The sequence below is a fragment of the Arvicola amphibius genome, chromosome 8 (genome assembly GCF_903992535.2).
Source record: "Arvicola amphibius chromosome 8, mArvAmp1.2, whole genome shotgun sequence".
NCBI classification, from domain to species: Eukaryota; Metazoa; Chordata; class Mammalia; order Rodentia; family Cricetidae; genus Arvicola; species Arvicola amphibius.
The window spans coordinates 106,481,164-106,508,659 of record NC_052054.1 but is presented as its reverse complement, the minus strand read 5'-3'; the positions used below and the strand labels follow the sequence as shown (position 1 = coordinate 106,508,659).

The 27,496-nt window shown below is 42.9% G+C and overlaps 1 protein-coding gene across 1 annotated transcript in view; it reads left to right on the top strand.

The window, feature by feature from the left end:
• The first annotated feature begins 4,512 nt into the window (after positions 1–4,512).
• Positions 4,513–27,496, top strand: part of LOC119821947 (nuclear autoantigen Sp-100-like) — a 74,477-nt gene continuing 51,493 nt past the window's right edge. The window contains exons 1-6 of the mRNA XM_038341034.1: positions 4,513–4,641; positions 5,299–5,534; positions 20,035–20,179; positions 22,863–23,031; positions 23,944–24,018; positions 26,787–26,852. Coding sequence (XP_038196962.1) covers positions 4,513–4,641; positions 5,299–5,534; positions 20,035–20,179; positions 22,863–23,031; positions 23,944–24,018; positions 26,787–26,852 — 820 coding nt within the window. The remainder of the gene's footprint in view (positions 4,642–5,298; positions 5,535–20,034; positions 20,180–22,862; positions 23,032–23,943; positions 24,019–26,786; positions 26,853–27,496) is intronic.

Here is a 27,496-nt window from a genome sequence, read left to right as displayed (position 1 = left end):
TGAGAGGACTATTGTTTGGGATGGTGATCTGTAAGTTTTTTCCCTTCAAATAAATAACTTTTTTATTATCCATAATTCTTAACTGGTGTGGGATTGTTTGGCAGCTTCAAAATTCAACAGTATGAATTCTCTCAGATAATTTCTCAGTGCCCTTTGACATGGATTGAATTTTGTCTGTAAATTATCCTTCTCAATAGCATTAATTATTTCAGGTAACTTTTGATTTTCAGTCATATTAATCTTGTCAGCTAGCAGTTCATTATTAGTCTATATAGACTGTATCATTTCTAAAAATGCCTCATTTTGGGTTCTGTTATAAAAATCATTTCTTTAAGGATATAATACGAAGAGAAAACTGAGTCCAATAGCTAACAAATAGATTTACCACAATAACCGTATAAGCCTTGCAAAATACAATCCATGGTATCAACAAAATGTTATTAAAATTTTGCATGGTAATGTTGTCTGTTATCTGTATTATAACATCTAGCAAATTGTTTTAGGTGTAATAATCTTTATTGTCCAGCAGGTGTCACGATTTCAGAATCACGACCAGTGGTGACACAAACAGTCCTGCAGTGCATTGCTTTTCCGCCTTGGTGCTGGTTAAATACTGATAAATATGCTTTGCTTGGCAAATTGAAAGCAATTAAATAAATTCCAATGAACCAAGGAGCCCAGAACTCATGAGCAGGGAGCACAAATCAGAAGCCTACTTAGTAAGTGTCTCAAACAAGGACCAGACTGATGCTATCACTCCATCTCCTTCAGCAAAGAAGAGGAATTCTGAGGCTTTGCACAACATCTACATCAATTTTGTAGAAATGGCCTGTACTAACTCCAGTTCAAAGTCTAGAGCCATCTCTGACTTTTCCACAGGTGTGTTCCCTACTTTACTGAAACTGACTCATTCCTTTGAGTGTGCAAGCACAAGAGTGTGTGGTTCTGAGCTTTGTCTCACCTCCTAAAGGCATGCTTCACGTCTGCTGCTGCTGCTGGGTAGGGGCACTTGTGTCCCCTGAGTGGGTAAAGCAGTTCAGAAGGCTTTGTCTGGTCTCCAGAACCAGGCTGGGTATGGGAATAAACAGGATTCCTATGCTGAGTTCAGTGAGGAATAAGGAAGCTTGGTTTCTTATTCCTGAAGAAGCACTTGAGACTAGTCTGTGACTTGGGTAGTAATTTTGGATGCTGTGTGAAAACCCAAACAGTCTGAGACCTCTGCAGAAGGAAGAACTCAGACTGGATTGGGGAGAGAGGTCAGAACTTGTGAGTCGGCTGACCAAGAATCAACCTCCTGCTTCCTATTGCCTGATTTTGAGAGCAGTCACAGTCTTGTTTGGGACAGTCTGAACTTCGGTAGAAGACTTTCTAGTGTGTAGAATCTGGAAAAACAAAAAGCATAAAACAAACAAACAAAACTCAGAACAAACAGAATCTCATGAGAATGAAGAAGAAATTTCAGAAAGAGAAAGTCAAGGGCCTGGCTGATATCCAGGTGTTCTGTTTAGAACTCCATCTGAACTGTTATCACTATAGCTTGGCATGGAAGCTACCATGGATACCCAAGGTCCTTCATTCAGCATGGCTCCACACTTCATGGGGTGAATATCCTCTAGGAGGATTCATGGATGAGGGAGTCAAAGACTATCAATAAAATGTCTCCATTCTCTGCGTTTCTATTCTCTTTGGAGAGAGCTGTGTGGACTCAAGGGGAAAGAAGACGGTTAAGATCACCCAAAGGGAGACAGGAGTGTATTGAAGTGGGGATTCAGAGTACTTTCTGATGGTCTCACATGAAACACTTCTTTAAGTCTAATTATTCTCTTCAAACATCACCATATCTATTGTTGAAACTGTTTAATACTCTGAAGTGTTTTAAATTATGATCCAGTGAGAACTATGTTCTTAGAGGAGACTGCAGGTCACCACCGTAAGACTTCAGGGTGAGGGACAAAATGATTTGAATTCTAGTGTGATAGGGCCTCCCTGGTGCTCACAAGCTGAATGTAGCCTTCTGGGAAGGAAGATGGGATTTTCCAGGAGGTGTGGATGAGCCATTTTCACTGTAACTCCCTGTAAAATTGAACCAAGAGTTTCTGTATAGGCAAAAAGCTCATTTATGCTCATGGATTGTCAAATATTAAGATTATGCCATAACTCAGAGCTTCTACCAGGAGTCCCAAGTGTTTCCACAGCTGGTGAAAAGGATGTTTGGTTCTCATCAAAGGCAATAGAATCCAGGTCTAAGGAGACTACTACTTATAACAACCACGAGGGGGTAGTGTAGACCTTGCTGGAGCCCACTTTGTCCAGAAAGTGGCTACTGCCCTCTGATAGTGATGATAGCTCAGTAGTTAGGATAGTGATGATGGCTCAGTAGTTAGGATAGTGATGATGGCTCAGTAGTTAGGATAGGGATGATGGCTCAGTAGTTAGGATAGTGATGATGGCTCAGTAGTTAGGATAGTGATGATGGCTCAGTAGTTAGGATAGTGATGATGGCTCAGTAGTTAGGATAGGGATGATGAATCAATAGTTAGGATAGGGGTGATGGGTCAGTAGTTAGGATAGGGATGATGGGTCAGTGGTTAGGATAGTGATGATGGCTCAGTGGTTAGGACAGTGATGATGAATCACTTGGTAGGAACACTGTGTGATCTTCCAGAGTACCGGGGTTCAATACTCAGTACCCACATGGCAGCTCACAGCTGACTGTAACTCTAGTTCCAGTGGATCTGACACTTTCATACAGACATAAGTGCTGGCAAAACACAAATGCACAGAAATGAAAAGGTAAATAAAATAATAATGAAGAAAAAAGAGGAAGGGGAGAAGGGAGTTCACCAGCTTTTTCCGTGCTGTGTGCTGTGCACACAGCCAGCCTCTGTGGCATGGAATGTAAAGGAAAGACATCTGTGATGTCAATGGGCTGCAGTGCCTCTGGGTCTCCCATCTGTACCCAGGACACAGGGAATCTCAGTCCTTGTCCACTTGAAGACACAGAAGCTGAACTGAAGGGCTATGGGAGATGATGCAGACTCGAGGTAGGGACTCCCCGGACATGAGTCCCTGGACCAGCATCCCGCCTGCCCCTGGGCGTTATCAGGACCCTGGACTTCTTCACCCGTGTTTCTCATGGATGGTCCTCAGGTCTTCAGAAGATGGCAGGTAGACCTCCTGTGTGCCCCTGTCCTTGACTTTCTCCTTCACTGCCTTGGGATCTTTTCCCGTTCACACTTCTCATTAGAAATATTCATGTTTCCTCCTCTATCTCCCCAGCATCTCACACAGTTCAAAGTCTGTGACATCCAAAGTTTCACATTCCTTATGTTACTCCAGAAGGTTCTAGGCAGAAGTCTGGCTGTTAAGTGAATTCACTCAGTCTCAACACAGTCTCTAAGAGCTCAGATGTTGCCACCCAATGCCCTCCGGGCCCTGAGAATAATTGCATAATGATGATGGAATTGCCCAGGACTTCCTTTTGGGGAATATTCTTTATAAGTGTGTGACTTTTGTTTATGCTACATTTGTTTAACTCTGTGAAGTTGTGTTACTGTGCCTGTCTAGAACACCTGATTGTCCTAATAAAGAGCTGAACGGCCAATAGCAAGACAGGAGCAAGGATAGGAAGGGCTGGGCAGACAAAGGGCATAAATAGGAGAAGAAAGGAGATGAAAGAAAGGGGAAAGAGATGGAGAGGAGGACAGCAGGGACTAGACACCCAGCACCCAGCCACTTAGGCAGCCACAGAGTAAGAAGGGAAGTAAGATATACAGAAGAGAACAGGAAAAGCCCAGAGACAAAAGGTAGATGGAATAAGTTAAGTAAAAACTGACAAGCAACAACCAAGCCAAGGACAAGCATTTATAACTAAGAATAAGCCTCCATGTGTGATTTATTTGGGAGCTGGCTGGCATACCCCTCAAAGAGCCAAAAGAAGTAAAAGAGCATCACAGTACAGCTTCCGGCCTCTCCTCGCCTGGTTCTCAGGTAGAAGCAAACTTGAGGAAATAGGCACAGGCTTAGGCTTAGGGTTAAACAAGTTTAGGGCCTCATAGCCCCAAGTTTATCAGCCTTGGTCCTAGACCATCTGACAGATAGGCAACATGAAGAGACAGGATGAGGATCAAAATACTGTCTGGGGCTAGAGATGGGTCAGCTGTTGAGAGCTTCCTGCTCTTACAGAGGACCAGGGTCTGGTTCCCAGCACCTACATCTGGTGACACAGCTGCCTCTGACTCCAGCTTCAGGGATCCCACATGGTCTTTTTACATCCTTAGCCACATGCACTCCCGTGTGCATACCCTATACAGAAACACAAATGCATGAATTAAAATCAAATAAAGTAGTTTTAAAACGTTTTATTCCTGATATAAGTAGAATTGAAGTCATGGCTAAAATGTGAGGCAGTGAAAGAAGCCCTGAAATCTGACCTCAGGCCTGGCCTCAGACTGCTGCTGTCAGTCAGCCCCGCTCCAGCCCCACACCTGCCTGTCCCTGTGCATTAGAGCTATGGATGAGAACAGTGCCCTGGTCTGCACAGGCAAGAAGACTGCTGGAGACCTGACAGGACAAAGGCTCACCCAGTTCCCTGGTTCCTCAGAGAAAGTCTTCCCGGACAGAGCAACAGAGAGGAGCCTGGTGTGTCCTGCTGATCCCTCAGGGGTTTTCTGGAAGGACTCCCTGGAGGTGTCTGCCCAACTCTCTCCAGGTCCACATCTCAGAAGGGTGGACAAGTTCTTTGTCCTTATGCCCTGGTGGCCACTATGTCAGCTTCCTCCTACCTTTGGGTTCTACCTGGGATGACAACTCCTCAGTCAGTGCTCTGACCCAGAGTGTCTAAAAGCTGGCGATCTCCCCCTCCAACCCTACTTCCCCTGAGGTCTGAGGAAAGCTTCTCTTGGTCAGAATCCAGCTCTGGATTCTCCTGCTAGCCTGAAAGAGAACCTGAAAGTGTTTGACCCTCCACCCCCATCTCTCTCCCACCGAAGCCACTTCAGTCAGGGACAAGACAAAAAAGGGCAGGGGATTATACAGCCAAGCCTGGTAAAACTGCTCCCTAGACACAGAGGTGATTAAGGATTGTTTGGATTTGAGGGGAGTTTTGTTGTTGTTGCTTTTGGGTTGCTGTTTGTTTGTTTTTTTGTTTTTTTGGTTTTTTTTTTTTGTTTTTTTTTTGTTTTTTTTTTTTTTTGCATAAATAAGGCACTCCTGGGAGCTGGCCCTGGATGTCCCTAGTGTGCCCCTTCGTAATCTTCTAGTTCCCTCTTTCTGCTCGCCACTGCTTCCACATTTCAGGAAACAAGGAAGGGACAGTACTGCAGAGCACATTTGAGAGTAGAAAAATACTTTCGGTTCTCTTTTCCCCATTTGGGCGGAGCCCTCTGGGAGTTAGAGTTCAGGCTGACTTCCTGCTCTCAGCTGTGGGCCACAACTCAGGGTCTGGAAGCCTGTGAGGAGACCAAGGATCAGAGCTCACCCTTCTATGACCCTGGCAGGAGTTGGGAGACAGAAGGTGGCAGCTTCAGCAACAGGTGAGTCTTTCTCCCTCTGTAACTTTGCCCTCTGACAGCGTGGGTGATTTCATGTCTTAATTAAGTGGCTGCAGCTTCAGTCAGTCCAAAGCCCTGGACATGAAGAAGTTCTGCACTGTAGTTACAAAGGAGAGACAAGAGAGAGGTAGGGAGAGGGAGAGATGGAGACAGAGAGACAGTGAGAGTGACAGAAACACACACAGAGAGAGAGAGAGAGAGAGAGAGAGAGAGAGAGGAGAGAGTCAGAGACTGACAGACACAGAAAGACAGACAGAGAGAACACTGAGCTTTTAAAACTGAAAAGATATCTGCTGACAAGGCCAGCTTGCCATAACCCACAGTCATAACGTTCTTGTGTGCAACACTGTCAGCTTTCAGGAGACTCTGGTCACAGCTGTCAGGGACTCCTGGCGACCTCTGTGACATGACTCTGTTGTTATCTCATGAACTCTGAGTGTTCTCAGTCCCTCTGCCTCTCCCTGCTTTCACTAAGTCACCTCAGGGAAGAAATTCAAATAGCAGAGTCTCAGGGTCAGCAGCTGGGTCCCCTCTGTCCTGGCCTCCTACCTGTCTGGCAGGATGTGTCACCTAGGAAGCTGTCCCAGGCTCACTCCTGGTCTGAGCTCTCGCTGTCAGATTTTAATCAAGAAGGAAAAAGAACTAGGCCCGTGCTAGTGACGGCCATGGCAAGCTGCACGTTTTTATCTTCACTTCAGCGTCCTGTCCTAGGAGGGTGACTCCTCTGACAAGGACATGGCCGACCTCTGTCTGCTCCACAGTGGTGATCAGATGTGCTCCTCAGAAACAGTGCCGGTCACGGTGTTTGCCACTGCACAGGAAGAGATACATTTCCTGTACTGCTGTTGAACCTAGGGCCTTGAGTATGCCTGCCTATATATCTCTACTTATTTTAAAGATTTTAGAATTGAGGTTTGCTATGTCACTCAGGCTGGCTTTGAACTCATTCTACAGCCCACTTTGGCCTTGAACTTGTGATCCTGTCTCATGTTTTTTTTTTTTCAGTGACTGGGGTTTCAGGGCGGCACCACCAGGCCTGTTTCATAATGAAATGTGTTTTATAAGCTTTCAAGCCTTGTGGAAATATAGAAAAGATACAACCACTTTAACTGTCGTCCATACACACACCCCACAGTTCCTAGTCTTGGGTTCAGCCTTCATATACATATTAGACAGCTTTTGGGTTTTTGTCCTTTTATAATGCTCTCTAGGCTGTTGTGAAACTTGTTATATAAGCCAGGCTGGCCCGAGACTCACAACAGAGACCCACCTGTTTCTGCCTTCCAAGTACTGGGACTAAAGGTGCATTCATCATGCCTTGGTACTTATCTTCTAAAACATATATGCTCCGTGTGTCTGTATGTGTGTGTGTGTGTGTGTGCATACATGCGTGTGTGCATGTTGGAAAGAGAAAGAGACAAAAGAGAAACACAGCGACAGAGAGACAGACAAAGACAAGGAGAGAGAGAGAGAGAGAGAGAGAGAGAGAGAGAGAGAAATTAGGTCAGGTGCCTTTTGAGACCAGAAGAGGGTATCAGATCTCTGTACTTGTAGTACAGATGTTTCTGTGCTGCCAGACATGAGTGCTGGGAACTGAGCTTCCGTCCTTTGGATGAACAGCCAGTGTTCTTAACTGCTAACCTCTTCAGCCTCTTTATCTTTTCCTTTGCTTCTCTGTGCATAACTTATTTTCATAACTATTTAATGAGTATTTTCATTTTGTACTATAGTTCTGCATTTAGAGCCTTAGGTTATTTGAAAAGTAGAAACCTTATAGAACCCTTCACCATGGGTGCTGGGAACTGAGCTCCCATCCTTTGGCTGAGCAGCCAGCTTTCTTAATGCCTCTTCATCTTTTCCTTTGCTTTTCTTGCATAACTTATTTTCATAACTACTTAATGTGTATTTGTTCTGCATTCAGAGCCTTAGGTTATTTGAAAAGTAGAAACCTTATAGAACCCTTCACCGGAATGTTTGCACATTTACTTCATTCTTCTTTTTACCAGCTACCTGCTATTCAGAGTGCTTGTACATGGAGGAAGAGATTCATAATTTGATTGCATTTATTTATGTGTGCATGTGTCATGGAGTCAGGGACAATGTAGAAGAGTTGGTTCTTTCCTTCTGTCTTGTGGTTTCTGGGGTACCACTGAAGTCATCAGCCTTGTTTGCTGGCTCCTTCATTAACTGAGCCATCTTGACAGTCCTCACTGTGAGTTTTACACCAGTCTGCTTTTGAAGGACATTTAGGTCACTACCACAGTTCACTGTCACCAGCAAGCTGTAAGAACAGTGACCATGTAATTGATGTTGCTTACTTTCATTATTTGCATACTTCAATCATCTTGTGTCTAAAACAAACAAGAGTGGAGTTCCTGAGTCAAAGGGCAGCAGTGACAGCTTGCTCGTAGATGTCACCACATGGCCTGTGAGGAGGCAGCGTCAATGTTCTTCCTGCCAATAGCTAATGAGATGAGGAGTCTTCCCTCTCTCAGCCCGAGACTGCAGAGGTGACAGAGATGTGTGTCCATTTGCATTCTCCCTATTAAGTGGTGTATTGGTTAGGATATTTTATTTCCATAAAGAGACTCCATGACACAGGCAACTCTTCTAAAGAAAACCCTTTCATTGCGGTAGCTCGCTTACACATTCAGAGGTTCAGTGCATTATCATCAGGATGGGTCTTGGCAGCATGCAGGGTGATGTGGTGCTGGAACTGAGAGTCCTACATTTTGACTCAGAGGCAACAGGAAGTCAGCTGATTGTCACACTGAGTGAAGCTTGAGAAAAAGACCTCAAAGCCCAACTCCACAGTGACACACTCCCTCGAACAAATCTGCACCTCCTAATAGTGCCAGTTCCTTTCAGGGCCATTTTCTTTCAAAACTCCACGAGTAGGAAATGGCTTGCTTTTCCTGTGCCCTGGCTGGGAAATTCCCTCCTCTAGGACTGGTTTAGTTTTCAATACTTTTAATCAGATCTTATCCCTTCTTCTGTGCATTTGTTAAATATCCTGGGGAACTGTGGGTATGACCCACCTGTGTGACTACACTGCACTTGTTTGGTGAGTTCTGTCTTCTACAAAGTTACAATTGAAATTTAGTATTGATTATGTAAGAAAGAAGCATCCGCAAATAAATTGCTACTGAAAGGAACTGACAAAATCAAGCGTTTTTGAGGTTTTGTGTCTCTGATTGCAGAACCTGCCCATCATCTTCTCTGCAGTAGATTGGTGCTGCCAGGAGTAGACGTGTCTCACTGTCATGAAAAAAAAACTTAGGTTATTAAACACATTAAATGCAATATTCTGTACGTCTTTCAAGTGTTTGAGAAAACCTATCTATCTAAATATATCTGCTTATGTCTGCTTATGACCTTCAAAATGTATCTAACATGAGTATATGTTTGACTATTATAGATGATTATTAATTTGTACTTTTCATTATGTGTTACATTTTAAATGCATTACATAAGCACAATAACCCAAACAAGAGTAGAAACATATATGCTGTGCAGCAAAATGAACTTTAATTTGTATTAAAATACAAAAATCCAAACAAATGTAAAATATTTAAGACTAATAGTTGGTGTAAAAGTAGATTCAATAATCTACACTTCTGTTCTATCCTTTCTATATACCCTTTTTTATTATTATTATTAAAAATTTCTGTCTCCTCCCCACCTCCTATTTCCCTCCCCCTCCCTTAACTACCCTCCCCCTCCCCCTCCCTTTCCAGTCCAAGGAGCAATCAGGGTTCCCTGCCCTGTGGGAAGTCCAAGGTCCAACCCACACCATCTAGAACCAGGAAGGTGCGCCTCTAAACAGACTAGGCTCCCCAAAAGCCAGTTTTTTTCAGTCCAGGTCGTGCTGGCCTTGGTGAGCTCCCATTAGACCAGCCCCGTGGTCTCAGTGGGTGGGCGTACTCCTCAAGGTCCTGACTTCCTTGCTCATGTTCTCCCTCCTTCAGTTCCTCATTTGGGCCTTGGGAGCTCAGTCCTACACTCCAGTGTGGGTCTCTGTTTCTATCTCCATCCATCACCAGATGAAGCTTCTATGGTGCTATGCAAGATATTCATCAGTGTGGCTATAGGAAAGGGCCATTTCAGGCTCCCTCTTCTCAGCTGCCCAAGGAACTAGCTGGGGACATCTCCATGGATACCTGGGACCCCCTCTAGAGTGAAGTTTCTTGCTAACCTTAAAATGGCTCCCTTAATTAAGATATCTTCTTCCCTGCACCCCTATCCACCTTTCCTCCATCCCAACCATCCCATTCCCCCAGGGTCTCCCCATCCTCCCCTCCTCCCTTTTCTATCCACCTCTCCCCATCACCCCTTACCGCCACCCCACCCCCACCCCCAAGATCCCTAACTTTTGCCTGGCAATCTAGTCTACTTCCAATATCCAGGAGGATAACTATATGGTTTTCTTGGGGTTCACCTTCTTATTTAGCTTCTCTATGATCAGGAATTATAGGCTCACTGACCTTTATTTATGTCTAGAATCCACTGATGAGTGAGTACATACCCAAATCATCCTTTTAGGTCTGGGTTACCTCGCTCAGAATAGTGTTTTCTATTTCCATCCATTTGCATGCAAAGTTCAAGATGTCATTGTTTTTTACTGCTGAGTAGTGTATATATTCCACACTTTCTGTATCCATTCTTCCATTGAGGGATATCTAGGTTGTTTCCAGGTTCTGGCTATTATAAAAAATGCTGCTATAACATAGTTGAACAAATGCTTTTGTAGTATGATAGGGCATCTCTTGGGTATATTCCCAAGAGTGGTATTGCTGGATCCTGGGGTAGGTTGATTCCGAATTTCTTGAGAAACTGCCACACTGATTTCCAAAGTGGTGGCACAAGTTTGCATTCCCACCATCAGTGGATGAGTGAAGGCGTATGTCACAAACAATCCCACACCAGTTTGGAATTATGATTAATAGAATGGTTATTTATTTAAAAGGGAAAAACTTACAGATCACTGTCCCAGCCAACAGCCCTCGGTGCAATCAGGAAGGGAGCCTAGTCGCCGGAAGCAGAGCCTGAAGCCAGAGCACAAGTGGAGGGAAGTGGCCGCTTTTTTTTAAAGAGAAAGACCACACCCCAATGGGCTGGTATCTCAGCGGCTATTGGCTGAAGGAGCAGAAGGAGCTTCCTCAACAGATGAGTGTACCTCTTACTCCACATCCTCTCCAGCAAAAGCTATCATTAGTGTTTTTTATTTTAGCCATTCTGACAGGTGTAAGATGGTATCTCAAGGTTGTTTTGATTTGCATTTCCCTGATTGCTAAGGAGGTTGAGCATGACCTTAAGTGTCTTTTGGCCATTTGAACTTCTGTTGAGAATTCTCTGTTCACTTCAGTTAATTAACCCATTTTTTAATTGGGTTAATTAGCATTTTAAAGTCTAGTTTCTTGAGTTCTTTATAAATTTTGGAAATCAGATCTTTGTCTGTTGCGGGGTTGGTGAAGATCTTCTCCCAATCAGTAGGTTGCCTTTTTGCCTTTGCTTTACAGAAGCTTCTCAGTTTCAGGAGGTCCCATTTATTCAATGTTGCCCTTAATGCCTGTGCTGCTGGGGTTGTACATAGGAAGTGGTCTCCTGTGCCCATGTGTTGTAGAGTACTTCCCACTTTCTCTTCTATCAGGTACAGTGTATTCAGATTAATATTGAGGTCTTTAACCCATTTGGACTTGAGTTTTGTGCATGGTGATAGTTATGGATCTATTTTCATTCTTCTACAGGTTGACATCCAGTTATGCCAGCACCATTTGTTGAAGATGCTTTCTTTCTTCCATTGTATACTTTTAGCTCCTTTGTCCAAAATCAGGTGTTCATAGGTTTGTGGGTTAATATCCGGGTCTTCTATTTGATTCCATTGGTCGACTTCTCTGCTTTTATGCCAGTACCAAGCTGTTTGCAATACTGTAGCTCTGTAATAGAGTTTGAAGTCAGGGATGGTAATGCCTCCAGAAGTTCCTTTATTGTATAAGATTGTTTTGGCTATCCTGGGTTTTTTGTTTTTCCATATAAAGTTGATTATTGTCCTCTCAAGATCTGTGAAGAATTTTGCTGAGATTTTAATGGGGATTGCATTGAATCTATAGATTGCTTTTGGTAGAATTGCCATTTTTACTGTGTTGATCCTCCCAATCCAAGAGCAAGGGAGATCCTTCCATTTTCTGGTATCCTTTTCAATTTCCTTTCTTCAAAGACTTAAAGTTCTTGTCAAATAGATCTTTCACTTCCTTGGTTAGAGTTACCCCAAGATATTTTATGCTATTTGTGGCTATCGTGAAAGGTGATGCTTCTCTGATTTCCCTCTCTGCTTCTTTATCCTTTGTGTATAGGAGGGCAACTGATTTTTTTGGAGTTGATCATGTATCCTGCCACATTACTAAAGGTGTTTACCAGCTGTAGGAGTTCTTTGGTAGAGTTTTTGGGGTCACTTATGTACACTATCATATCGTCTGCAAATAATGAAAGTTTAACTTCTTCCTTTCCAATTCGAATCCCCTTGATCTCCTTATGCTGTCTTATTGCTATTGCTAGAACTTCAAGCACTATATTGAAGAGATATGGAGAGAGTGGACAGCCTTGTCGTGTTCCTGATTTTAGTGGAATGACTTTGAGTTTCTCTCCATTTAATTTGATGTTAGCTGTCGGCTTGCTGTAAATAGTTTTTATTATATTTAGGTATGAACCTTGTATCCCTACCCTCTCCAAGACCTTTATCACAAAAGGGTGTTGAATTTTGTCAAATGCCTTTTCAGCATCTAATGAAATAATCGTATGGTTTTTTTTCTTTCAGTTTATTTATATGATGGATTACATTGATAGATTTTCTTATGTTGAACCAGCCCTGCATTTCTGGGATGAAGCCTACTTGATCATAATGGATAATTTTTCTAATGTGTTCTTGGATTCGGTTTGCCAGTATTTTATTGAGAATTTTTGCATCGATGTTCATGAGTGAGATTGGCCTGTAATTCTCTTTCTTGGTTGAGTCTTTGTGTGGTTCGGTATCAGGGTAACTGTGGCTTCATAAAAGGAATTTGGCAATGACTCTTCTGTTTCTATATTGTGAAATACATTAAGGAGTATAGGTATTAGCTCTTCATGGAAGTTCTGGTAGAATTCTGCATTGAAACCATCTAGTCCTGGGCTTTTTTTGGTAGGGAGGTTTTTGATAACAGCTTCTAATTCTTCACGACTAACAGGTCTATTTAGATTGTTCACCTGATCTTGGTTCAACTTTGGTATATGGTACTTATCTAAAAAATATCCATTTCTTTTACATTTTCCACTTTTGTGGCATACAGGCTTTTGTAGTAAGATCTAATGATTCTCTGAATTTCCTCTGTGTCTGTGGTTATGTCTCCCTTTTCATTTCTGATCTTATTAATTTGCGTGTGCTCTCTCTGCCGTTTGATTAGTTTGGATAGGGGTTTGTCAATCTTGTTGATTTTCTCCAAGAACCAGCTTTTTATTTCATTGGTTCTTTGGATTGTTTTCTGTGTTTCTATTTTGTTGATTTCTGCCCTCAGTTTGATTATTTCCAGTCTTCTACTCCTCCTAGGTGAGTCTGCTTCTTTTTTTCTAGAGCTTTCAGGTGAGCTGTTAAGTCTCCAATGAGTGCTTTCTCCGTTTTCTTTAAGTGGGCACTTAGTGCTATGAACTTTCCTCTTAGCACTGCTTTCATAGTGTCCCAAAGGTTTGAGTATGTTGTGTCTTTATTTTCATTAAATTCAAGGAAGACTTTAATTTCTTTCTTTATTTCTTCCTTGACCCAGGTGTGGTTCAGTAGTTGACTGTTCAGTTTCCATGAGTTTGTAGGCTTTCTGGGGGTAGTATTGTTGTTGAAGTCTAACTTTAATCCATGGTGATACGATAAGACACAGGTGGTTACTAATATTTTTTTGTATCTGTGGAAGTTTGCTTTGTTACCGAGCATGTGGTCAATTTTTGAGAAGGTTCCATGAGCTGCAGAGAAGAAGGTATATTCTTTCCTATTTGGGTGGAATATTCTGTAGATGTCTGTTAAGTCCATTTGGTTCATTACCTCCATTAAGTCTCTTATTTCTCTGTTAGGTTTCTGTCTGATTGACAGAAATTAGTATGGCCACACCTGCTTGTTTCTTAGGTCCATTTGCTTGATAAACTTTTTCCCAACCCTTTACTCTGAGTAGATGTCTGTCTTTGTGGTTGAGGTGTGTTTCTTGTAAACAGCAGAATGTTGGATCCTGTTTTCATATCCAACCTCTTAGCCTGTGCCTTTTTATAGATGAGTTGAGTCCATTGATATTAAGTGATATTAATGACCAGTGGTTATTAACTCCGGTCATTTTTTTGGTAGTAGAGTTTGTGTGTTTCCCTTCTTCTAGTTGTGCTGGTGAAGGGTCGCTAGATGTCTGAGTTATTGTGGGCATTGTTGGACTCCTTGGTTTGTGATTTTCCTTCTATTACTTTCTGTAAGGCTGGATTTGTGGCTACGTATTGTTTAAATCTGTTTTTGTCCTGGAATATCTTGTTTTCTCCATCGATGTTGAATGCAAGCTTTGCTGGGTATAGTAGTCTGGGTTTGCATCCATGTTCCCTTAGTGTCTGTAGCACATCTATCCAAGACCTTCTGGCATTCATGGTCTCCATTGAGAAGTCAGGTGTAATTCTGATAGGTTTCCCTTTATATGTCACTTGACCTTTTTCCTTTGCAGCTCTTAATATCTATTCTTTATTCTGTATGTTTTGTGTTTTGATTATTATATGGCGTGGGGATGCTTTCTTTTGATCCAGTCTATTTGGTGTTCTGTAGGCTTCTTGTACCTTCATAGGAATATCCTTCTTTAGGCTGGGGAAGTTTTCTTCTATAATTTTGTTGAATATATTTTCTGGGCCTTTGAGTTGTAATTCTTCTCCTTCTTCTACCCCAATTATTCTTAGGTTTGGTCTTTTCATGGTGTCCCAGATTTCCTGGATGTTTTGTGTTAAGAATTTGTTGGATTTGTTTTGTTCTTTAATCTGTGAGTTTATTTCCTCGATAGTATCTTCAGAGTCTGAGATTCTTTCTTCCATCTCTTGTATTCTGTTGGTAATACTTGTCTCTGTAGTTTCTGTTTATTTACTCAGAATTTCCATTTCCAGTCTTCCCTCGGATTGTGTTTTCTTCATTACCGCCATTTCATTTTTCAGGTCTTGAACTGTTTCCCTTGCCTGTTTGATTGCTTTTTCTTGGTTTTCTTGTCTTTCTTGGGTATCTTTGAGAGATTTATTTATTTTGTCTACCTTTTGGTTTGTCATCTCCATTTCTTTATGGCAGTTTTTTACCTCCTGTTTAAGGTCCTCTATTATTTTCATAAAGTACTGTTTAAGGTCAATTTCTTCTATTTCTTCTGGAGTAGGGTGTTCAATTCTTGCTGTTTCTGGATGCCTGGATTCTGGTGATGTCATGTTGCCTTTCGTGTTGTTGGAGGAGTTCTTGCATTGGCACCTTCCCATCTCTTCCTTCAAATGGAGCCAGGAGAGACTTGGTGTCTTGGTCCAATCTTTGCTGTGACTGACTCTGGGTGGATCTCCTCAGTGCAGGAGTAGGAACTATTACTGACTGGATGGAACTCCTCAGCACTGAATCAGGGATGCTGGTAGCCCCAGGACACCGCAGGGACAAAAGGGCAAAGGTGGGGACAGGGCAGGGGTCGAAAATCACACAGGGAACCTTGCAGCACAAGCTAAAGGTGCCCGCACTCCCTTGTGGGAATCTTCAGGCCTGTCTGGAGGACAGCCTCTCACCCCTCTGGGTGGATGGCCTTAGTGCAGGAGCAGGACACTGGTCCTGAGTCAAGGACCTTGAATACACTACGGAAGGCTTGGGAGAGGCAGGGAGATGTGTCTCTATATACCCCTTTTTCCTTTCAGAAAGAGATTCATGAATCTGATCTCTTTTGTCCAACTTTTTTCTGACCATTATCCATAGCAACTTGTAACCAACTCTCTCTTAAATAATAATAAATATCCATAACCAAATAGCCCATTTATTTGGACCATGGGCATAGATTTCTAGACTACTTCCTGTTGCTTAGGGCATTGGTAATCTTTGGGGGAACTGAGAAAATTTAGAATAATCGTTAAGTCTTGACTGTAGTATTCTGTGAGGCTGGATCATCACAGTCAGCAGCCTGGAAGCTGTTCTGGATGCTGGATCACCTGAACTATCATTTTCATTGGTGCTTAGTTTCCTTTCTCTGAAAATACTTAAACTTTTGAAGGTAGCATACATATCTGTATTGATAAAAGTGTACACAAGTCAGTTAAAGATACTTTCACTATGTGTTTGAGCAGGTAAAATACATATCACATATCTTGTAGTTCTTTTAGATTTATTTTTTGTTTGTTTGTAGCCAGGATCTTCAGTGGGTCTTCTTTGATCAAACCTGATTACTTTTAATCCAGAATGAACCCACAGCCTCTCATTTTCTGTGGAAATAAAAGCATAACCTCTCCTCCAAGTAACACATCTTTTGACTTAAATTTTGAAGTCAAGATATTTATAAAATATATAGGTTTGCTGAATCTAACAGTTATTATATTCGAGTGTCTCTTAGTCAAAAAAAATCAAAGACACCATATTAACATACAGGATACAGACTCTGTGTATTTCTCATCTTTACATAGCTAATTATATTTTTATTACTCTATTCCCTTTTAAAGGACCTTTTCTACCCTTTTTCTTTTCTCTCTCAGACCTACATATATATTTTTAACATACTGTAACCCATTCAGAGGTTTTTATTTTTGCCTGAATCTGTCTTTACTGCCTATCTATAAACTTTTCTCTCTGCATGAGCAAAAACCCTAAAGCCGCCATGCAGCATGTTGGCAGAGCTCTCAAGCCTGCAGGCAATGGCTGGGAGAGTCTCTAGACTGTGGACTGTATGAGAGACTGCAGAACCTGCCCATGACTTAGCTCATACCAGTTGGCTGCTGGGTCCATCTCACAGGCAGCTGTTGGGAGGAGTGACTGGCAGGAGACTGTGGGACTGGCTCTCTGTGTTTAGAAACTTTTTTTTACGATTTTTTAATGTGGATCTATGGTCCACAGTAGGTACCATTTCTTGGCTGAGTTTTCCTGTCCCTGAACTGCTCTCAAATAATCACCCAGAGGCTTAATATTAATTACAAATGCTTAGCCAGTACCTTGGGCTTCTTACTACCTAACTCTTAGGTTTAAATTACCCCATGTTTTTTATCTATTGTTTGCTCCATGACTCATGACTTGCTACCTCATTCTCAACATGTCCTGCTTCCTTGGCAGCTGGCTGGCATCTCCTTGGACTCTACCCTTACTCTTCCCATTGTTTTCCTAGTTTGGTGGTCCCAACAATAATTCCTGCCTGGCTACCAGCCAATCACCTTTTTATTAAACTAAACTGAGCAGCAAATATTGACAGCGTACAAGAGGATTATTATTTCACAGCAACTCACCCTCTCTCTCTCTCTCTCTCTCTCTCTCTCTCTCTCTCTCTCTCTCTCTCATTCTCTCTAGCACCCATTCTATTCTTTTTAAAGAAAAATTCTTTTAATTTCTTTTCCAGGTGTGTCATTGTGAATGTTGATTTTTGTACCCTATAACTTTACTGAATCTATTAATTAGGACTAATATGTGTGTATAATCTTTAGGATTTTGTACATATAAAGTAATGTTACTTTCAGTTTTACTTACTCTACCTCCCTCCCTCCCTCCTTCCCTTTCTTCCTTCTCTTCTTCTTTTCAGTACAGTATAAAGAGAGACTGCTGAGAGTGATCCTCCTTTCCTTGTCCCTTTCCTTGTCCCTGACCACCGGGTAAATGCTCTAAGCATTTTGCTTTTGAAAATAACATTATGGCTTCCCCATATATGATACTTATTATACTGAGGTACAGTTCTGCTAGTCTGAATTTTGAGAGGTTTATTTCTATCATGAACGCATGTTGAGTTTGCCCAATACCTTTTCGGCATCTGCTGGCAGGACATGGTTTATGTTTGCCTTGTAGTAATGCGATGCGTCCCATTTACCCTTTTGCAAATGTTGAAGCATTCTTGATTTGCAACATCCTGTTGGGATGAGAGGAAATGCCTGACATCTGTGGAAGGATTTCTGCATTGGTTTCCTGCTCATGACTTTTATAAACAAGGCTAAGAGGCTTTTCAGTCACAAGCACCAGAACTTTCCTCTGAAGTTAGCAAAGTGTCAGTTTGGTTACCCATTGTGTCTGTGACACGGGTTGGCTTCTTCTGAGCCTGGACATAATCACTGTATAGGATTCTTGGTCTGTCCGGGTTAGAAGCTATGCTCTGGAGTTACGCAGACGGCCAGTTGACTGTTGGCCTAGGTGAGGCCATAGGTTAGGCTCTGAGCCCGATGGTGTGCCATGCTATTGGACTGCTTGGACGGGTAAAGCCAAGGTTATGCTTTGCTGTGAGGCAGAGCCAACATATTGTCCTGGGGAGTGAGCTGTCTCTGTGTCCAGACTGGAACGCTGGCTAGGAAGACCTGGTCAGTGTGGTCCCAGGACAGATGGAGGCACAGCCTGGCTTTGCAGATCACAGCAGCTGGCTGGGATCTCCCATAGGAGGTCACTGATAGTGGAGACACAGCTCCACCCCCACCATGTCATCCCTGCCCCATTCTTTGTTTCTCAGTGATCTGCTGAGTCATCAGTGTTCTTCATTGAGGAAAACAGAGGGAGCCTCCTGCAGGCACCTGAGAGTTCTGGGGAGCTGTGTGCTCTCATTTTGGTTCTGTTTCCCCACTATAAAGAAACTTTAGATCCAGGGTCACCACCTTGGTAAGGCCAGTTCCGGCCTGCGCAAGGGGCAATGCAGTCAAAGTGAGACTGCTTCTCTTGTCCTTCTGATGTGAGTTTTGCAGCCCATGAGTAAGGTTTAGCCTCCTCCTCCAGTTCCTGGGGGAGGGGAGATAGTTCCTGCTTGGTTGTTCTGTGCTGAGTGTTAAATTCATGGACATCCTGACATCAGCAAGATATCTTTTTTAAACTAAGTGTTGTTTGTCACCTCCTGAAATTCCTGTTCAATCATCCAGTGTTAGTTAGGGTCTCTACTGCAGCGATAAATCACCGTGACCAAAAACAACTTGGGGAGGAAATGGTTCTTTTGGCTACACATTCACATCACAGTCCATCAATAAAGGAAGTCAGGGCAGGAATCTGAGCAGAAACTGTGGAGTAACACTGCTTACTGGTTGGATCAGTTTGCTTTCTTATATACTGGAGGACCAGCTGTCCAGGGTTGACAATGCCCACAGTGAACTGGGCCCTCCCACATCCATCACCAATCAAGAACCTGCCCCACACACTTGCCTACAGGCAGTCCAGAAGGAGGCATTCTCTTCTTCAACTGAGGTTCCTGTTTTCAGATAACTAGTTTGTGTCAAGTTGACAAAAAACAAAACAAGCAAACAAAATTTTAAAACCCAAACCAGCTAGGATACAATGTCTGTTTGTTCTTTTCCCATGCTCCAGAGGGAAGAAAATACAACCTGTCACCTTTAATGATCTGCTCATTTTTTTGGATATCCACTTTCACATTTTTGGCAGTTTATTGAGTATAATTTACTTGCAATATGATTTACTATTTTAATGTCCATTCCAACGACTCTTTACAGAGCCATGCAACCAGCAGCACAGTCCAAGTTTGGAACTTAGGCCTTACCCATCCCCTGAAGAACCCTTCACAGCTGTGGAGATTCCATTCTTGGTCCCCTTAATCCATGCAACCACACGTACATCTTTCTCTATAGAGAATTTCTGGGCATTTTATAGATATGGAATTACCCATTATATGGCCTTCTGTGTTTGGCTTCCTTTATTAAGAAAAAATACTTTTGCGATCCATTCACTCACAGATTGTATTAACATTTTTTTCCTTTTATTGAGGAATAGTATTTCATTGCATGGCTTGCTCAGGTTGATTTTTCCACCCCCCAACTAAAGTACATTTCAACTGTTCTGAACTTTTGCTTTCAATAATGCTACTAGAAATATTTGTGTATAAGCTGGTGAGAATATTCCTTTTCACATGTATGAGGACACGTAACAGTGGAATTTTTGAGTCATAATTCACATTATGTTTCACATTTGTGTGTGTGTGAATGTGCAGTATACATGCATGTATGTAAAAACACTCACATGTGTGAGGGCTTATGTGTGCAGATGCACATGTATGAATGTGCGCATGTGCGTGGAAGTCAGACGTTGACGCTGGGAGTCTTTGTCCATCTCTCTCCATCTTATATAACAAGGCAAGTTCTCTCTCACTTGAACCCAGAATGTGGAAACTTACTGGAGTTAACTCATTTTATTTACTGGGGTTAACTCAAGACCACCTACCTAATGTCTGTTAGGTCTTTATAGTCTTCCTTTCATTTCCACAAGCATGTAGTCCAAAAGTCCTGATAACCATTTCCCCATGGTATTTCCCTCCAGGATGTCTACAGGACACAAGGACACAGAATCTATATTCCTGCTCTTCAGAATACTTAAATTGGACATTTCAAGTGCAATAAAAGATTTATTTCCTTTTCTAGAGGTCCTCCGTGACTACAATGTCATCAGCAATAAACAGTATGACGTAAGTGAAGTTTCTTACATCCTGACCCCCACCCCCCAAAAAAAACCAAATTAAGTTACACTTTGATATCTTGAACCAAACTGGATGACTGGCGGTTTAATTTAAGATTGGACTTTAAAAAAAAAATAAAAAGTAAAAAAGATGGAGTTAATTTTTAAACAAAGTTTTCACCTGTGTGTGTGTGTGTGTGTGTGTGTGTGTGTGTGTGTGTGTGTGTGTGTGGTGTGTGGTGTGTGTGGGTGTGGGTGTGTGGGGGGTGGTGTGTGTGGGCGTGTGTGTGGGTGGTGTGTGTGTGGGGGTGTGGGTGTGTGTAGGTGTGGGTGTGGGTGGGGTGTGTGGGTGGGGGGGTGTGTGGGTGTGTGTGGGTGTGGGTGTGTGTGTGGGTGTGTGGGTGTGGGTGTGTGTGTGGGTGTGTGTGTGTGGTGTGTGTGTGTGGGTGTGTGTTGTGTGGGGGTCTGTGTGTGTCTGTGTGTGTGGGTGTGTGTGTGGGTGTGTGTGTGTGGTGTGTGTGTGGGTGTGGGTGTGTGTGTGTGGGGGGGTGGGTGGGTGGGTGTGGGTGTGTGTGTGTGTTCACATAGGTGCTGGTGCCCATAGACTCCGGAGAAGAGCTCCAGATTCCCGAACAGGAGATACAGGCAGTTGTGTGACACCTGATGTGGGTGCTGGGAATCACCCCGGGTCCTCTGCAAGAGCAGCACATGCTCTTAACCACGAGCCAGCTCTTCAGCCCTGCACCCAATTTTTGACAAAGAATTATTGACAAAATTTTCATAGCATTTTTTTTTTTTTTTGGTTTTTCGAGACAGGGTTTCTCTGCAGCTTTTTTAGAGCCTGTCCTGGAACTAGCTCTTGTAGACCAGGCTGGCCTCGAACTCACAGAGATCCGCCCGCCTCTGCCTCCCGAGTGCTGGGATTAAAGGCGTGCGCCACCACCGCCCGGCTATAGCATTTTGTAAGATATTAGTTACAATAATAAATTCATGAATTGTGCATCAGAATTCTGAACTCAGGATTAAAATCTGTCTTTCCGCGGAGTGACATGTATCATGTAAATATTTCTGCAAGTGTTCTCTTCATGTATCAAGGGGAGGAGAAGCAGAGGCCTCAGGAGATGGTCCTGCTTCTATCTGAGGGGAAGGTGTTCCATGATCCCTTCTGGAATCAGGGTGAGTATTGTTGAAGACAAGCCAGAGCAGAACAGGGGTTCTCCATGGATGCGCGATATCTTATGCATTTTACACCATGTAAATTATGCAATTAAAACTAAACGGAACAAAATAAATGAAAACTCAAAGTGATTTTAATTTACTGTTGAATTATTTTAATGAACTGACTTAAGGGATATTTCAGTGAGCACATTTTATTTTAATAGACATCTATTGTTAAACCCTACCTCTGAGAACGTAATACCTACAGAGTCTCTTTTGGAGCAATTTTTTGAACATATTCATTTTTATTTTATGTTTACAACTGTTTTCTCTACATGTGTGCCTATGCACCACCAGTATTCCTGGTGCCTTTGGAGGGCAGAAGAGAGCTCCAGATCCCCAGACACTGGAGTTACAGGTGGCTGTGAACACCATGAGCGTGCTGGGAATCGAACCCAAGACCTCTGCAGAGCAGCAAATACACTCAACCACTGAATCATCTCTCCAGCTCCTTTAAATTTGGCCCTCCAGTAGAGTTCACGGTCAGAGGGAATGGAAGCCTAGTTTCCTACAGGAGGAAAGGTGGTGTCAGACTAACAAAACAGCATTGGCCACCTGCCATGTTAGCTAACCAGTTTTTGTTGTTTTTTAAGAATGCATCTGCCGGGCGGTGGTGGCGCACGCCTTTAATCCCAGCACTCGGGAGGCAGAGGCAGGCGGATCTCTGTGAGTTCGAGGCCAGCCTGGTCTACAAGAGCTAGCTCCAGGACAGGCTCTAAAAGCTGCAGAGAAACCCTGTCTCGAAAAAAAAAAAAAAAAAAAAAAAAAAAGAATGCATCTATCTTATTTTTATTTATATGTGTACAAGTATTTTGCTTGTGTATATGTGTGCATACCATTTGTGTGCCACAAAAGAGCACTAAATCCCTTGTTGTTGAGCTACAGGTGTTTGTGAGGTATTTGTGGACACTGGGAACTGAACTAGGGTTCTCTGCAAGAGCAGCAAGTGCTCTCAAAATGAACCATATCTTTAGTCTCTCCATTCTAAAAAATGCATTTATTACTTATTTACCTGTAAGTATGTGTATGTTTCTATTGTGTGTGCACATGTGTATGAGCCTGCTGCTCTGCCCATGTAGAAGTCAGAGGCCAGCCTATGACTAGTTGGTTCTCCTCTTTCACCATCTGAATCCCAGTGACTGAACTCAGACCATCAGGATTGGTGACAAGTACCTATAACCCACTGAACCATCTCACCAGCCCCATTGTTAACCCTTAGCCCTAGTGTTCCTTTGTTACAGAAAGTGACCCTTCTTACATGTCATGGAAATGAGCTTGGGAGCTCAAAGTCACTAGTGAATATTTTCAAAATGAAAATGTGTACTTGTTTCATGAAGTAGGCATGCAAATATAAAACTTTTCACTAGAAGATATGTCTGTTACAGATTGAGGTTCACTAACTATAATTGTTTCCTAGGGTTCTTCTGTGACCTGGAAGTCTGCATTTATATTTTCTCCATTAAATATCTTTTAAGGATTTTCAAGAATCCCGTGCAAACCTGATCCCTGTACGAAAAGTGGTCTACAGAGTCTTGGAAGAAATGGAAAAGAAACATGACCTGGAGGTTCTAGGGTCTTTGTTCTGTAAGCAAAATATGGAGGCATACCCTGATTTGGAACGCATTTTTCAAAGATTTAAAAATGGTAATTGGGCTTAGTATCACCCTTGGAGATCACAGTCCTTATTTCCCCTCAATAACCATATATTAAACATCTACCATGTGTCATATACAGTGTAGCACAATCTGAGCTATAGCAGTTTAAAAACTAACATGTTATGTATCATCACAAAACTTAAATCTAATGGCTAGAGTTGACACGCTCCCGAGGTCTGCTAGGCTGGTTATTTAGACTGAGAAGACAATGAGATCCCTACCAGCATCAGGCTATGGAGAAGAGGACAGGAAGAACTCAGTCCCAGTAGGGTAGCACTGCTGTGTCTCTTCAGTGGATCCCTTATAATATTATACACAGGAGTCTATCAGGTTCACTACCCCCCACCTTGAGTGACAGCTCAGCTGTGGGTTGCAGGATCCATCTTAGCTTAGCACCACAGGCTCAAAGATATCAACAATGTGTGAGTGAGTTCTTCATCCTCATCTTGTCCATCTTTAAAGCCTGCCCATCATCTTTAAAGCTTTCCTTTGGTATGTGCCAGATCCTCAACCTTCCATCCAGGAAAACCCCTCTTTCTTCTTACAATTGTTACAGCCTGGAAACCATGTTCAGTTTCTGTTTTTTTTTTTTTTTCTGTTTTGATGTCTACCTTCCCTGCCCTGTGAATACTGGAATAGGAACACAACATAAATGTGTCTTCTACTTTTTTATTCCTGACCTTGAGTGTCTCCTTTCTGTTTGGGAAGCATAAAGTCTCCCTTGTGGAGTCTTCTCTGTCCCAGGAGGTGATGGGTGAACTTTGTCATGTTGGACGCACTGAAGTTGGAGTGATGGGAAGACTGGAAATTCCTAAATGTGTAATGCAGAAATGTTGCCCCTTGTCCCTGCTAAAGATCTCTAATGGCTTCCTCCTCTTCTTCCCTCTCCCTCCCACTACAGTCTTACCACAGAACGAATTGCGGTCCGAAGAAATTGAAAGAAGGGACACGAACTCACAGCTCAGTGTTGAACAAGGTAACTATACCTGGAGAGAGGTTTTTATTGCCACAGAGGCCAGCAAGTAAAGGTGATCCTTAGCAGAATGTGACTTGGGGAAACACAGAAAGCAGTGAGGGGAGTGGCTATGAGCCTGGTGTTAGCTTTCCTGCACTGGGACAAATTACCCAGGAGAAGCTGGGCACTCAAATTCTGAGGCAGAAGGATTGTGAGTTTGAGAACAGCCAATTATACGTAGTAAAACTCTCTCAAAAACAAAACAGATACCTGAGAAGTCAATTAATTTCAGTTCATGATGTTAGGAACTTCAGCCCAGATGGTTTGACCTCATTTGTTATGGTGGGGCATGACACCAAAGGAAGGGATTGGGGGGGAACAAGGCTGTTTCCTTCATGGTGACCTTGAAGCAAGGAAGGAGTGGATGTGCCTGTGTCCTTCAAGGATACACCTCCAGTGATCTAAGTTCCTTCAGCTCAGCTCTGCCTATTAAAGGTAAAATCAACACCCACTAGTGCCATTCTGAGGGGGAAACCTCTAGAACATGAGTCATGGAAGGAGGATGCACTTGAGATCCAAACTGACAAGTCTCTAGTAGGATGGAGGATACTGGCAGCAGATGGGCAGCCTGATACCCATGACGATGGACCTGAGCCCAGTGTCAGCAGCCAGATTAGAATATGATTACTCAGAAATAATTGTGACTTAGAGAAGCCTCTGAAGGAGATGACCAATATGGAACTGTGAAAGGTGAAGCAGTGTGGTCCACGGTGGCATCAAAGAGGAAATGCTCTGTAAGAGAGATGTTCCTGATTTGTGCTGCCCTTATATGCACTGGTCTCTGACACCAGATGCATGGTGACTGGGGTTTTTCCCACAGCAACCAACTCTCAAGACACCAGCATTTAATTAAATTCAGATAAAGCATTCAGTGCCTCCCTACTTCAGAGGCTGGTTACAAATTCTGGGGTGTGACCTGTGCTTCTGCTCAAGTGAACATACATCAGAGGTTACAGTGGCCCCTCAGGCTACAGAACTGTTATCATAGCTCATGAACCTCAGGGAAATGTTAGCTTACAATTTATTAGAAAACTCATAGCTCAAAAATAGTCAGCTATGGTGAGGGGAGTTGCAGAGATGACTTCGTTTTCAAAGTGCATATAAGCACAGTGGCTTGAGTTTGATCCCCTAAACTCGTGTAAAAAAAAAAAAAACAGCTCAAGACACAGGGGAAGGAGCTGTGATCCTAGTACCAGGGAGGCAGAGACATGCAGCTCCCTTGAGATCACTGCCCAGGAAATTGATGAGCTTTAGTCCAGTGAGAGACTCCATCTCTACAAAAAGAGGTCGATGCCACCTGAGGAATGACACCGAAGGCCATCCTCTGTTCTCCACATACATATGCACACAAACAATAACCACATGGATGGGAGAGGGACACCCCAAGGAATAATGGGGAGAAAACACAACACTCTATTGTCTTCCTGGGGCATACCACCCTTCCTGCACTCTGGGGTTTGCCAACCCAAAATCTCTCTGAACAGTGTCTCTTAGGATCTTTAATAAAAGTTCTATCAGACAGGCATGATGAATAAAATCAGTAGTCATGTGATCAAGTCAACTTCTAGCTCTTCTCACCTTGGAGGTCAGCGCTCCAATGCTGTAATCATGGTTTATTCCCCTGGCAGCCAGCCCTCCATTCCTAATGTCTTTCCAAACTTCACCTCTGTAGTATACACTGTAGTGGTAATGAGGAAGACCGGCTATGCTCAAGGGTAGACTGACTCTCTTTTCACCTTAATCACTTGGGAATTCATCCAGGATTTGAGGAAATCTGGCCAGAAACAGGGGATGAAGACCAAAACAACCATTTCTTAGTATGTCACAGTCTCACACTTGATGTTAGAAGAGATGGATTCGATATGAGAAATGTTGCTTGAGAGCAGCAATATTGCAGAAGAAAGATAGATAGAGGAAGACACACAGCAAGAAAATGGTAGAGGTGTGGGAAGGGCACACAGATTCTTTGAGACAGAGAAAGGAAGAGGGAAGGAGATGAATGAAAGCAAAAAGAATAACGGACAATGGCAGAAGGATCCACGTTGTTAGTTTCTTGCTTTGGTTAGCATCAAACATGGATTGCCCTCTACCTCAGCTGGTATAAAGTATTGGTATCATTCAGTAGCCCAGTTTATAGGTGAGGAAGCTAGTTTTGAGAGAGACTGTGTGTGGAGTGTTCACAGGGTCATATGAAAAGCAAGAATCCAGGCACTCAGGAGGCAGAGTCTGTGTTCTTGACTGTGTACTGCTAATCTCATGGAAAACATGAAACAGAAGTAGGGGAAATAGAGAAAACACAGGAAGGAATAGCAGGAATGGGAGGGAATGGAGACAGGCTGTTACTGAGTCCTTATGGGAAGACCAGCAGGGACAAGCCATCAGATATATACGGGGAGGCCATTTTGTGAAGAGATGTGGTCCAGAGACTGCTAGAAACTCAGGTAAGGTCACTGGGCTGGGAAGCTCTGGAGGCACTTGCAGGCATGCTATAAACATGGATATGAAGACAGATCACCATCAGGTGCTAAAGTCACCCAGGCAGTGCTTTCTCAGTCAGAGCTGACCCTTACAACCTGTTCTCATGGCCAGTCTGACCTCAAGAATTATGGCAAGTTCTCAGCTCCAGATGGGCTCTGGATTGATTCTTCAAGGGCTCCTTCAGCCTTTTTATCACAAAAAGAGTAACCTGCTTCAACTCCTGAAACAAACATCTGATTTTTGTTCCTTAGGACCTGGTAACAGCTGTTCTCAAGAAAGCCTGACCTGGTCACCCTCAGGTCCCTCCTCATCTGATGGTCTGTTCTTGTTGAATCTGTTAACATTGCTGTCTCCTCCCATGTGAACTCGTTTGCTTTCTGTTGCTGTGATGAAACCCTATGACCTAAAGCAATGTGGAGAGGAAAAGGTTTAGTTTAGCTTAGCTTACAGTTTATAGTCCACCATGAAAGGACATCAGGATAGGAACTTGAGGCAGGGATTTAAGTAGAGATCATGGAGAAATGCTGTTTACTGGCTTGCTCCCATGGCTTGCTCGGCTTGCGTTCTTATATCTGAGGACCACCCATACAGGGGGTAACACCTTCCAGTGGTGTTATGTCAATCATCAGTCAAGAAAATGTCCCTGCAGATTTGTCTACAGGCCAATCCAGTGGAGAAATTTGTCTCAATTTTGAGTTCCTCTTCCTACATGGGCTGTTTGTTCTTTCCTTGTGTTTCTGATGTCCATGACATTTTCTGCATCTGTAGCATTTCCAGGTTTAAATATCAGGGTCTTGGTCCTCAGGTTTGACTAGGAAAGTTTTGTCTCCTGAATATGTCACCCATGTTCTTGAATTCACACTTGTCTGTCTGTGGCTTGCTTGACTGACTAGACATGGCCTACATGCTCAGATCCTCTGTCCAGTGGGGGTTAGAGAGAGATGATGAACATGAACATCAG